We start from the raw sequence: 14,265 nt of genomic DNA, 5'->3' as shown, positions 1-14,265 counted from the left end.
CTCCTAACCAAACTAGAAGTGCAGCTGAGGGCCTATTGACCCTTAAGGTATTCTAACTGATTCCATAAGGTAGACATCATTTGTATCACTTCTTAAGTACATTTAATTCCAAAAATTAATTTGTTTTAAATGTACTGAGGTACCTTACTACCTTAAAATCCTCTATTTTATCTTTGCTGTGGGTAAAATTTTATAAAATCAGTATGAAATATAAAATGATACTTGTAACTTTATCCTCTCCCCAACTCTAGTACCTTGACCTCGCTTAATTGATACATGCTTTTTAACATTTAAACACAATTTCTACTAAGACTCTAAAATATATCATATTTAACAATACATGACTGAGAAAGTTAAATTTTAGTTTACTTCCATTCATTATATTTAGTAAGTGATCTCATACCTTCTCACCGTCTTGCTTCTCCAAGTGTGGCTGGGTTTCCGGTGCCGAACGAGCATCTTTATCACTACTTCCGTCCTCAAATTCAATCACACTCTGTTCGTGTTCTTCTTCCAGGAATTCTTCTGAGCTCTCTGATGTATGTGCAGTAGACTCCAATCTAGAAAGATAAAAAAAAGAAAACCATTCTTACTTTTTTTTAAGGATGAATAGAAAATTTCAGGAATCTGTTAATAAAGTAACACTTTTAGAGAATCAACTAAGTGTTGTTCAGTCAACTTCAAATTTTATAGGTCCAAAACCAATCTCTTCATCTTCTTACAAATTTGTTCTCTTAACTACCTTGTTCTAAAGTTCGATTAATAACATCACCATCTTTTCAATCATGTAAACTAGACTTTTCTTTCACTCTGTCCATTTCTGATTGGATCATATTCTATTAGAATGAACATACATCCCAGTTTACCCAGGACAGTCCAGTTTCCAGTTTTCATCCCAGCACTGGCCTATTAATAATGCTGAAAAACATTAGTTTTCATTCTGAAAAACATTAGTTAGACCATAAGTGATATGGTTTAGTTTTACCTCCAAAATGCCTTCAAACATATCCCTAACTTCCTAGTCCCATCTTTCAGGCCCCTAGTCTCTCTGGAGAAATCTCACTGTAACTTCTTCCAAACTCACCTTCAGACTTGCAGGACACATGTTCTTTAGTAAGGTTTTCAGGGCACTCTTTCTAATATACATAACTGTACCTGTGACAGCACAACTCAGGAAATTCTGATGGCTCTGTATGGCTTAGAGAATAAAGTGTACCTCCTTTCAAATCCTAATATGACCAGACCCCTATCTGCTAACTAAACGCTACCATTTACCTTACTATCAGTTAGTCTTATTACATTCCTCCTAACTTGGTGCCTTTGTCTGTATTATTCCTGTAGTCTAGATCTGCATGGTACAATACAGAACAGGTCACCATTTACAATAAAATTAAATGATATTAAAAATTCAGTTACTCAGTTACATTAGCCACACCTCAAGTGCTCAGTGGGAACACTGGGTAGTGGCCGCCATACTGGGCAGGGCAGACACAAAACATTTCCTTCATCAGAGAAAGTTCTTTGGACAGCTGAGATGTAGATCAGATGTCACCAAACCTTTCCTTTAGGTTTTATGGTCCATATGATCTCTGAAAAACTACTCAATTCTGCCAATGTAATGAAAAGCAATCATAATAAACATAGAAACTAATGAGCATGGATGTGTTTCAATAAAACTGTATTTACAACAACAGCTGGTGGGCCAGATTTGGCCCATGGACCAACCATAATTTGTGGACTTCTATAGTAGAAATTCTCTGCCAACTATGCTTATTAAGTTTCTACTTATCTTTGAAGCCCTAGCCTAAATGTCAAATCTCTCCATCTCCTCTATTAGAATCATATGTTCCTCCACATCCACAGTATTTTGTACTTCTGCTATTGTACCGTCACAATCTACCTTGCAGTGTCCTGTGTCACAGACAACTGTGTATTAGAAACGACTACGCTTTCTTCAAGGGCAAAGATGAAGTTCTGTTTTTTTATGATGTCTGAGTAAGAATTCGAGCATTTTGTTTTGTTGTTCCTGTTCTATTTATGAAAAGCAAACAAAATTCCACATAATTCTGAGATGTGCAATTTAAAATTCATTGTTAATTTCTGGTCAAGATAGCAAAGTGGGTCAACACTGTGCTGGCCTCCTCTCATGGCCACATCAAAATTACAACTAAATTACAGACCCATCATTGAAAATCATCTTAAGACTAGCTGAACAAAAGTCCTACAACTAAGGACATAGAGAGGAAGGCACATCGAGACAGGCGGGAAGTCTGAAGACACAGAACGAGCTGTTGCCACACATTCAGGTGGCGGTTAAAAATCAGGAGGATTATCTCAGCTGCAGAGGTCCCCCTGGAGGAGCAAGTGGTCCCAGGCTTATACCAGGCTCCACAACCCAGGGTTCTAGTGCTGGGAAAAGACATCCCCATGACCTCTGAGTGAGACTGAGGGCAGCAGGAGTCCCAGGCAAAGGGCAGACTGGGCAGGACCTACAGCCCTGCTAAAGCAAATCTTGCTCTATAAGGTCAGGCCCTGCACCACAGTCCTCACACAGCCAGTCCTCACAATCAATCAGCCCATGGGTTAATCCCTACCACTGACATGCAAAAAGCAACCACAGCTTAACTACAACAGGAGGGCACAGAAAAACCACACAAGGGACACACCTGGAGCCATCCAGCTCGGATGACCAGGGAGACTGTGCCACTGGGCCACAGGGCACCTACTGCATAAGGCCACACCACTAAGACTGGGAAACATAGCATCCCTATCTATTATGCAGAAACGAAGACAGGAAGGCAGCCCAAATGGGGAGACAAACACACCCCAAATTAAAGAACAGAACAAAATTCCAGAAAAAGTGCTAAACAAAATGGAGAAAAGCAATCTACCAGATGCAGAGTTCAAAACACTAGTTATAAGGAGGCTCAATGAACTTAAGGGAAGAATAGATGAACTCAATGAGAATTTAGACAAAGCCAGAAAACATAGAAATGAAGGTAAGAAACATAAAAAAGAACCGGTCAGAAAAGAATATAATAACTGAAATGAAGAATACATTAAGAGAGAATCAAAAATAGATGAGATGAAGCAGAGGATCAAATCAGGAATTTGAAAGACAAAGTAGCAGAAAACACCCAATCAGAACAGCAAAAAGAAAAAAAAAGAATTTAAAAAATGAGGATAGTTTAAGGGACAACATGAAATGTACCAACATTCACATCATAGGGGCACCAGAAGAAGAAGGGAGAGAGCAAGAAGTTGAAAACCTGTTTGAAGAAATAATGATTGAAAACTTCCCTAACCTGGTGAAACAAATAGACATAAGCCTAGAAGCACAGAGAGTTCCAAACAAGATTAACCCAAAGAGGCTACACCAAGATACATCATAATTAAAATGCCAAAATTTAAAGAGATAAAGAGAAACTTTGAAAAGCAGCAAAAGAAAAGCAGTTACCTACCTACAATGGAGGTCCCATAAGACTGTATGCTGATTTCTCAACAGAAACTTTGCAGGCCAAAAGGGACTGGTATGAAATATGCAAAGAGATATAAAGTGATGATCTACAAGCAAGATTACTCTACCCAGAAAGCTATCATTTAGAATCAAAGGACAAAGAGCTTCCCAAACAAGCTTTAAGAAGCTAAGGGAGTTCATCAACACCAGTATTACAAGAAATGATAGAGGGACTTCTTTAAGAAGGAAAAAGAAATCAAAAATATGAATAATAAAATGTCGAAAACTAATATCTAGCAACACTTTAAATGCAAATGTATTAAATGCTCCAATCAAAGGATAGGGTGGCAGAATGGGTAAGAAAACAAGGCCCTTACATGCTGTCTACAAGAGACTCACTGCAGATCAAAAGACACAGACAGAATGAAGGTAAAAGGATGGAAAAACGTATTTCATGAAAATGAAAATGAGAAAAATTGAACAAGCTGAGATAGCAATACTAATACCAGACAAAACAGATTTTAAAACAAAGGCTATAACAGGAAATAAAGAAAGACCCAATAATCCTAATTCTGAGTATTTATCCAAAGAAATTCAAAACACTACTTCGAAGGATCATGTGAATCCACATGTTCACTGCAGCATTATTTACAATAGCCAAGATATAGAGGCAACCTGGAGGTCCATCAAAGGGTGAATGTATAAAGAATAGCTGGTATACATATGTAATGGAATATTACTGGACCAAAAAAAATAAAAATGTAAAATAAAATTGCGTCATCTGCAACAATATGGATGAACCTAAAAGGTAGTACGCTGAATGAATCAGAAAGAGAAAGATAAATGCTGTGTTGTTTCACTTACATATGGAATCTAAAGAGCAAAGTAAAACAACAAATAAAACAGAAACGAACTAAAGAAAAAAAAAAACAAAAACAGAAACAAACTCATAGATATAGAGAACATTCTGATGGTTGCCAGACGGGAGGAAGTTTAGCGGATGGGTGAAAAAGAAGAAGGGATTAAGAAGTACAAATCAGTAGTTACAAAATAGTCATGGAGCTCAAAAGTATAGCATAAGAAATGTAGTCAGTAATACTGTAATAACTGTATATGGTGTCAACTGGGTACTAGATTTATCAGAGAGATCACTTTGTAAGTTATATAAATATCTAATCACTATGTTCTATACCTGAAACTAATATAATATTATATATCAATTGTAATGGAAAAAGGGTATTATATCTTTTCACGAATTACCAGATTTAAATATTTACTTATGTTTGCCTTTAACATGATTAATTTTTCACCCAAATAAAACATTTACATACTTACTCAAATGCAAAATTATTTACATAAGAAACTGGCATAGCTACAGAATTCTCAACCTTAATAAAATAATTTCACAGCTAAAATAGCAAAGCTATAAAAAGTTGACTCAGGAACAGCTGTTAGGAATATTAGAGCAAAAGCTAACTTTACTATGAAATATAAAATCTTGCTTTCTTTAAGATTAAAAGGAAGACAGAGTATAAAGTTTTGACCCAAGTGTTCTACTGATTAAGATCCTGGAGGAGTTGTCTGCATCATTTATAGTTACCACTAATTTATGTTATATTCAATAATCCAGTAAAATGAATCAGTTATATAAAGTAAAACTGAGGGTTTTTAAATTGACTATACCTCAGCATTACTAAAACTACAGCCACTGTTAAATTTGAAGTCAGTGATAATGACTCATTTGGGATTATATAATCAATAGACTATTATCATAAATTTTCACAATTGAGATTAAATCATGAATTTATTCCACTCTGTTACTACTAGCAACTTCTCCCTATAACACTGTCAACGTGACACTTATCACTGGTAAGTGTAATCAAAAATCTTGTAGGAGAATTCAAATATGAACTTCAATACCAAAGCCATTTGCTACACAGATGGCCCTCACCTTAAATAATAAATAGTAATGATATGAGAATAAGAATAAACAAAATACTGAAAGAAAAATAAATACTACTTGTTTCCTGAAGCTGTAGGTGAAGTCTGAGGAGTCTTTTCATCTTCCCTTTGAGAACTGCTAAATTCAGAATCTTGAAACCGCTTTCCAATCTTCGGCCGCTTCAGATGACTACTTCGAGTACGAGTGGAAACGGGTGTTTTATCATGACCTGAGAAAAAAGAACAAAACTACAATTAATTGATTATGTATTCAAAGGATTACCTATTAAGATACACAGAAATGCAAAAACTATGCTAGTTTACACATATCCCCGTGATTACACTTTTTTCCCTCACATCAGACTTAGAAACGTCAATGTCTTTTGCTAAAGTTACAAAATAACTTTGTCAATATTCAATATTGTACCCTCGAGCTTTGCAAAGTTCACTTATACTCTCTCCCAATAATCTTGGGAAATAAACAAGGTAGATGTTACTGTATGTATTTTAAAGGTAAGGAAATGAGGAAGAGTGAGGTACAATGACTAACTTTGTTTACACAGCAAAATCAGTGTAGTGGTGGCATGAGAACCTAAATCTAGACTTTAGAGCTGTACAAGTCTTCACTTATTCTAAAAAAACACAAACACACAAACACACACACCCCCTAACTCTAAGTGTCTTAAACACTTACTAATAGATCAGCTGAATTTCTTACCTTCAGAAGTGCTTGCAAAGGCATCTTTTAAAGAATCGATCTAAAATAGAGATACAGATAAAATCAAGTTTTAGATCATTTTTCTCTCCCTATGAATCTGCTTCATTTAGTGTCAAAGAAAATCTTTTAAAATGCTTCTCAAACAGCACTTTCTGTACTCACAATCCATCAATTAAGAAAACTTATCTAAGAATAAACAGGCTATATTACAGCCTCAGTTTATTATGAGCCTAAGAATGTATGAAGCCATCTAAAACGTTATAGTGGTAAAAAGTGGAGTTTCTTAGGAATCTGTCCCAGCCACCTTCTCTTTTCAGTCCACATGCTTGCCCTGTGTAATTTTATCTACTATCTTCACTTCAACGTCCTGCTAATGAATCCAAATATATAATTTAATCTCTTCAACTTCTTTCCTGATTTCCAAAGCTCTATTTCCAATGAAATATCTCCCCAGTGTGAATGCTCCATCCAATTTCACATCCAACCTATCCCAAACTAAACTCTTATCTTTTCCAAATATTATTCCCTATCGTGATTAGTGGTAGTAATTCAGTCAGTCATTCTAACCAGAAACCTGTGAGGCAGTAATGACTTCCCCCTATAACCTCATTCAATAAACTACGAAGCCTGTCATTTTGACTTTGAAGAATCTCTCAAAATTGCCCCCTCCTTTGCATTACCAATGCTTTAGTTCAAGCCTTTATCATCTTTAATACGAACTGTTCTAATAGCCCCCTCACTGGTATCCTGCATTCTAATCACATACTCCATAATCCTCTCCACCCTGATGACAAGTGATGCTTCCTCATTACAAACTGTGGCACTACTTCAAAAAATTAATGATTTATCACTGCCTAGAATGAAACTTTCGGACTCTTCAATCTGAAATACTCTTACATATCAAACATGCCATTTTCTTTCATACCTCCATGTTTTTATACATGCTATTTTTTGAGATGCCCTAGCAATACTTGGGCATTGCAAAGGATACACACCCCTTTAAAAATCAGCTCAGCTTAGTTACTACTTCACCAATTCCAGTCCTTGGGGAGAGTTAGTTGCACTTTTTTAAGTACCTATAATCACTTACTCTATGCTCTATTACAGCAATATTATTTTGTGGACTATTTGTTTACTCATGTTTCCAATAATGAACCACCTATTGCTTCCACACCTAACAGATCCATAATCTGTATGCCCAGCACTTGCCACAGTACCTACTTGATTATATGAACTGCTATCCAGTGACACACTTATCAAAACTCTATAATATGGTAGGCAAATATACTTTAAGAAGGTCTGTTTACAGGACATAAACGAAGGAGCAACTGTGATGGATAAGATAAATATCCTGTGTTCTTCATATTAAAGTAATATGAAGAATACAAATTTCTAAAATGACATAAAATCCAATTTATGCTGCCAACCTATGACATGATGCAATTTTAATATATTCTCACTAAAATGAAATATTTAAAACTATTTGGCTTGATATTAAAGTAAAACATTGCTGTCACATGTATGGGAAGAGTAGACTTTCTACTTTCCCTGCTTTTAAGATACTTGACCAATGCTAAATGAATCTGAGTGTATCTGAGGAATTGGGACTGTAACATAATAGAATTGGGGCTTATTCTGAAGTATGAAATTCCAAATGTAGAAAAAATAAAAACAAAAACTCTTAATTCCTTATGTATAGTTATTATTTGTATTATCCTCAAAAAATTTTAAACATTTACTAGTATAGTCAACACTCATGCTAAATAAGACAGGAAATAAGAGGCATAAATAATTCCCCCAAAGCACTTGTCTCTGAAATGCACATGCATTTACATAAGACATTCGATGCTCACTAAAAATATACTCAGATACCCATGTACAAAACAAATGACTGTAGTAAGTGCCATCACAACAAAACATGGCATTAATAGATTTCTAGAATCCCATCGATGAACCCATATTTTAAGTAATATCAAGTAAGCTATAGAAAAGTACCTGATAAGTCCTCTGGGGTTCAGTAATAAGGACCTTTCCTCCTCCTTTCAGGTGACCTAGTATTTGCAAAGCGCATTTCATTCTACAAAGACCTAGCACACACTTATTGACATGTAGCCTCAAACTTTCCACAGTAACTTCATAACCTTTGGTCTACTATTAATTCCGCTTCTAGAAATTTATCTGTGCAAGGAAATAATTACATATACAAAAAGATGCATGTATAAATGTGTTCATTGCTGGACTACTTATAAATGTAAAAAACTTAAGTGCAACATGTTAAAGAAATGAATGATGGTATCTACATAAAATAGTGTGCTGCTATTTAACAATTACATTTTAAAACAGTAATGCCGTAGAAAAATTTTTAAATATTACATTAATGGAGAAAAGCAATTAGAAGCAGCATAAAAATAAAAACAAAATGTATGCAGATACATGTCTTATAATATAGATTAAGTACATATACAAAATGTAAACAGTTGCTATACCTGGAGTAGTGGGATTATAGATTTTTATTTTATTATATGTTATTTTATGTGTATTCCAAATTATTTTTCAAAGAAAAATAATTCTTTAGTAACCAATTAACAGAAGATGCCAAGAAAACTAATACAGTAGAAATTACATAACTTTGTTGAATGAAGTATAATATTTAAAAAATTAAATTAACCAAATCCATTTTAAAAAACAGAAAAATTATTTCCTACAATAAACATACAGTGTACCTACAGTTAGCTGTATCTCACTAGATTGATTGTCTTCAGTTCCTGCTTCATAACTTGGAACAGATGCAAGACCATATTCTCCAGACACAGATCTTCTAGCTTCATTTGGAGAAACTGTTGTGTAGAAGAATTTTAATTGTAACACTGTTTGTTCTGATTTTCACAAAAGCCCTGAAGAGCAGCCTGTACAGAAGGCTACTAAAAATCTAACGAGGTGTAGGATATCCCTTTCACCAATATACTATAATGAAACTTTGCAATTATAAAGCATCTCTTTAAATGGTTATTTGTATTTTGTGACTTTTGAAGAGAGATGAATGAAATGCATGCGATTGGGGACTATCTTTGATCCCCCATGCCTATTCTATGCTGTCTCAGTAATCTGTGTTTATTTTTTTACCCAACAATTCCTACTGGACTATTATATTCTGCTGGGCTATTCTTTGTGACTCAAATATTAACATATAATAAGAATCAAGCTTCAAAAAATAGGGTGTTTACGAGAGATATCACATTACATTATAGTACACCACTACTCTATAAAACACGACCATCATCAGGTACTGCTATTTTTAAGCTGGACATGTGTTCAAACTGAAAACAGTCTTACCTGTAATTTTAAGTGTTTCTCTCTGTAACACTCTGGTGACTGGCACTCGCTGACACCAGTGTCCAACACCTTCAACTTCCCAAAGGAGTTCATGGTCTCCTGGATACTTTTCAAAGTATTGCTTGCAAGCTGAAAATACATTTAGAATTTTCTAGAACTCCCAAATATCAATTGTTTTAGAAAAAAAGAAAAGATGGAAAGCTGCCCAACTCACTTAATAGGCTTACATAACTTTGAAACCAAAAACACCGAGGCAACTTGAAAAAAAAGAAAAGTATATAGCAGTCTCATTTACGAATAAAAATCCTAAATAAAATTCCATATTGAAAATTTTAACATGATGAAGCAATAAAAATCCCAACAAAAAATGTGCTTCAACTTTAAAGGAAAAATTATTAAACGTTATTGAGGGACGTAAAAGAAAACGGAATAAAAGGACTGAAAAGCAACAAGAGAAAAGTAGTTAACTACAAGGGAGCACCCACAAGACTGCAGTTGATTTCTCAAAAGAAACTTCAGGACAGAAGGGCTTAGCACAAAATGTCTGATGTAATGAAAACCCAGGATCTACAACCAAACCTAGGATCTCCAACGGTTTATCCAGCAAACCGTTTATCATTTGAAGTTGAAGGACAGATAAAGAGCTTCCCAGACAAAAATAAGCTAAAGGAATTGATCAACACCAAGCCAGTATTATGGCAAATGTTAGAGGGACTTCTTTAAGAAGAAAAAATGTATCAAAAACAGAAATAAACAATGGTAATAAACTACATTACTATCAAAATGTGCTTCAAATGGAAAGAATTAAGTGCTCCAACCAAAAGATAGAGCGGCTGAATGGATAAGAAAACAAGAACCCTACATGTGATGCCTACAAGTGACTCACTTCAGATTAAAAGATACACACAGACTAAAAGGAAGGGAATGGAAAAAGATATTGCCTTGATGGACCTAGAAGGTATTGCGCTGAATGAAATAAGTCAGATAAAGACAAATGTCGCATGATTTCACATACATGTGGAATCTAAAGAACAAAATAAACGACAACAACAAAAATGGAAATAAGCTCATTAATATAGAGAATATTTTGAGGGCTACTAGATGAGAGTGGGGTTGGGAGGAATGGCAAAAAAGGGCAAAGGGACTAGGAAGTACAAATGTTTACAAAATAGACATGGAGATATAATAAAGTATAGCATATGGAAAATAGTTAATAATGTTGTAATAATTATGTAAGGGGGCAGAGGGGCACTATATTTAATAGAGTGGTCACCTTGTAAGTTTTATAGATCTCTGATCACTATGCTGTACAACTGAAACTAATACTGTATGCCAACTATAATTGAAAAAAAACTTATTGAATTGACAATCTAAATACGAGCAACTAATTGTCTATTATATTTCAATGAAGCCGGGGGGAGGGGCAAGAAAAAATGATCTAAAATAAAAAAGGAAAAAAAAAAGAATATGGAGGCCAATTTTGAAGAAAACATAAGAACTTATCCTAGCAGATTTCAAGAATCATCATCATAAAAGCACATAATGAAAACCTGGTATTGACATAAGAATGAGAAAGAGAAAGAGAAGAAAGAAGAGGAAGTAGAAGACGAAGAAAAATGTAAATACCAGGGACAAAAAAAAAAAAAAAAAAAACCACCAGGGAAGAACCACACATACACCAAAAGAGTTAACAAGTCAATGAACCATTGTTTTCTGACCCCTGGTATAGATACAAATACAAATCAGTACCAAAAAGAAAAATTATTCAATAAATAGCACCACAGCAATCTGATGCCTGTCCAGTAAAATATATTTGCATCTGTGTTTCATATAGCATATATCAAGATAAACTCCAAATAGATAAAAGATTCACAAGACATTATGTATTCCATGTCTCCAGCTATACATGTTATATAGCATTATGTAAATCAACTTCCCTTAGTTAACTAACTGTCTACTCTAGTCTGAGACCAAGCCCAATCATATTTGGCACTCATTACCTACTTGTGGAATGAACAAATTATCTCTATTTTTTTTAAAGCCTGCAATTTAAAACACTATACTCTTTCCTAAAATGTTAAAAATATTCATGAAAACAAGTGAAGAGCATCAAAGAGCTATTAGACTTATAGCAATACCAAAGAACTATTAACTCAGTTAAAAGAGAAAAAACCTAATGGAAATCCAAGCCCTTCAACAATAATAACCATTGTACAGGAGAGGCAGGAAGAGAAAGAAACAGAAAATGATGGAGAAGACACATAGCCTAAACATTTCTATTCTCAATATATTCCTTTATTTTCACATTTCAAAGAGTCTTATTCACAAAATTATACAAATGACATCAATAAATTGCTGTCAGGGAATCTCATCTAAACTGAAAGTAAAGAGTTCAAGACTATGCAAAGATAGAGATTAGCTGACATGCACTTGCAATTCATTTGCTTTTCAATCTATCATTCGAATCCTAGAAAAGAGTAAATACAAAGAGATTCTTCCTGCAGTGGATGTGTTTGCATTCTTCTTGCAATTTAGTAAAGCGATAATTAAGACTTCAAGGGGGAAATCTATTTTCAGATTATCCAATGGTATACAGGGCTCATTCCATTCTCATATGTGAGTCTTGAGAGAAACTATGATTCAAGATGAGCATAAAACACTTGGTTCTTATTTTCCAGATTTCTGATATTAAAAAGAGAAAGGAAACTTAGAGCAAAAATATTTTTCAGTGGAAATAAACATTTGATGTTAGATTAAAATCAGTGATAAATTAAAATTTATAAAGATTTTCAAATAAATTACTTTCCAGGATTAAATCTTACTTCATTAAGAAAAAAGCAGTTGTATGAACTTTACATATATGCAAATATAAATCCACTTATAGTTTTTACAAATATAAATCCACTTATAGTTTTTAAAACATTACCACATGGTATAGTCATACAATGTAATATCTAACAGCACTGAAAATGAAAAATAAAGCTATATATAGATTCGCATTAATGAATCTCATAAACATAAGAAAGCAAACTGCAGAATTCATACAGTACCTATCATTTATATAGTTTAAAAATATTTAAAATATGACATATTGCTGGAGAATATATACATATGTCTTAAAAGCCTAAGAAATGCATGAAGAAAATAAATGCCAAACTGAGGACAGTACTTATATCAGAGAAGAAAGTAAGCAAATTGAGTAGGAGTACAACTGTGTTGGCAATGATCCATTTCTCATGGATGGTAAATGCTGGTGTTACATGAGTATTTATTTTTTATACTTTTTTGTGTATCTTAATTTTTTTTAATTTAAGAAGCTACCACAAACAACTCAAAGAAAAAATGGTCAAATGATCTAAACAGACATTTATGCAAAATCAACATACAAATGGATAATAAGCACATGAAAAGATGTTCATCAAATGTAAATCAAAAGTAAAGATGCCACTTCACACACACTAGGATGACTATAATAAAAAAAGGTAGAAAATAACAAGTGTTGGCAAGGATGTGGAGAAATTGTAACACTCATACATTGGTTATGGGAATGTAAAATGGAGCAGTTGCTTTGGAAAACACTTAGGCGGTTCCTCAAAAAGTTAAACATAGAGTCACCATATGACCCAATGATTCCATCCATATCTAGGTACATACACAAGAGAAATGTCCAAAAAAAAAAAAAAACTACAGAAATGTTCATAGCAGCATTATTCATGAGATAAAATGTAGAAACAACTCAAGAGTACATCAACTGATGGATAAATAAAATGTGGCATATCCATACAGTGGAATATTATTTAGCCAATAAAAGCAATGAAGCACTGATTCATGCTACAACATAAATGAGTCTTCAAAACATTTATACAAAATGCAAGAAGCTAGACACAACGGGCTTAGAATATAATCATATGATTCCATTTATATGAAATGTCCAGAATAGGTAAATCCAAAGAGACAGAAAATAGATCAGTGGTTGCTAGGGGATGGAGGAATGGGGAAATGGAGAATGACTGCTAACTGGTGCAAAGTTTCTTCTGGGGATGATGAGAATGTTCGAGAATTAGTGATTATGGTTGCACGGCTCTGAATATACTAAAAACCACTGTATTGTATACTTTAAGAGAGTGAATTTCATAACATGTAAAATTATATTTCGATTTTTTTAAAAAGCTACCACACCCTCGAAAAAGTCAAATATATGATAAAGATGCATTTGCAAAATTAAGCCCTAGGGTGCCAAAGATCTCAAATTTATTTAATATTGATTTTTGCGAATTTATAATATTCTGCGGACAAATCATAAGTGACTCTGAGACAAGTTTAAGATTAACTTAATCTGTTTACCTGTGTACATGAGAGAAGACAGTGGATACCGCAAGCCAAGTGCATCTTCTGTAAAGGAATCAACAAAGTCCTCCAGCATAAGAAGCCCAAAATCTTTGCCTCGATATTTTTTTCTTATAAACATTGTGTCAAGAACTGGCAGTTGGTAGCTCTGGGTAAGAAATGAAGCACATATGCTTCCTGCAAGCATAAGAACAGAAAGCCAACAATTTTTCACATTAAAAAACCATATATGTATATACATTTAAAAAAACATGAGTCACCAGTCTCTCTAAAAATGGTTAGTTTTTTATGTAGGTGAAAAAGAGGTGCTAGAATAAAACTTACTGAAAGTAACCTCACAGGGTGATCAGACTGTAAATTCCTAACTGGGTAGGTCACAGTGGGTAGTCACGCCTTAGGCATGTAACTTCTTTCGTAAATGGTCTATCTTTGCTTTAAGCAAGCCCTGTCTGCTATGTTGCATGTATGG

At 34.1% G+C, this 14,265-nt stretch overlaps 1 protein-coding gene across 10 annotated transcripts in view; it reads right to left on the bottom strand.

Annotated features, from left to right (window-relative positions):
* FAM169A (family with sequence similarity 169 member A) overlaps window positions 1–14,265 on the bottom strand; it is a 107,640-nt gene that overhangs the window by 8,208 nt on the left and 85,167 nt on the right. For all 10 annotated transcript variants that reach the window (XM_016136443.2, XM_036226092.1, XM_016136438.2 and 7 more), the window contains 6 exons: window positions 13,794–13,973; window positions 9,450–9,578; window positions 8,844–8,953; window positions 6,117–6,156; window positions 5,478–5,628; window positions 404–560 (listed from right to left, as the gene is read on the bottom strand). In XM_016136443.2, the coding sequence (XP_015991929.2) occupies window positions 404–560; window positions 5,478–5,628; window positions 6,117–6,156; window positions 8,844–8,953; window positions 9,450–9,578; window positions 13,794–13,973 (767 nt within the window). The remainder of the gene's footprint in view (window positions 1–403; window positions 561–5,477; window positions 5,629–6,116; window positions 6,157–8,843; window positions 8,954–9,449; window positions 9,579–13,793; window positions 13,974–14,265) is intronic.

Source organism: Rousettus aegyptiacus, unplaced genomic scaffold, assembly GCF_014176215.1.
Source record: "Rousettus aegyptiacus isolate mRouAeg1 unplaced genomic scaffold, mRouAeg1.p scaffold_m13_p_8, whole genome shotgun sequence".
NCBI classification, from domain to species: Eukaryota; Metazoa; Chordata; class Mammalia; order Chiroptera; family Pteropodidae; genus Rousettus; species Rousettus aegyptiacus.
This window is presented reverse-complemented; position numbering and strand designations above follow the sequence as displayed.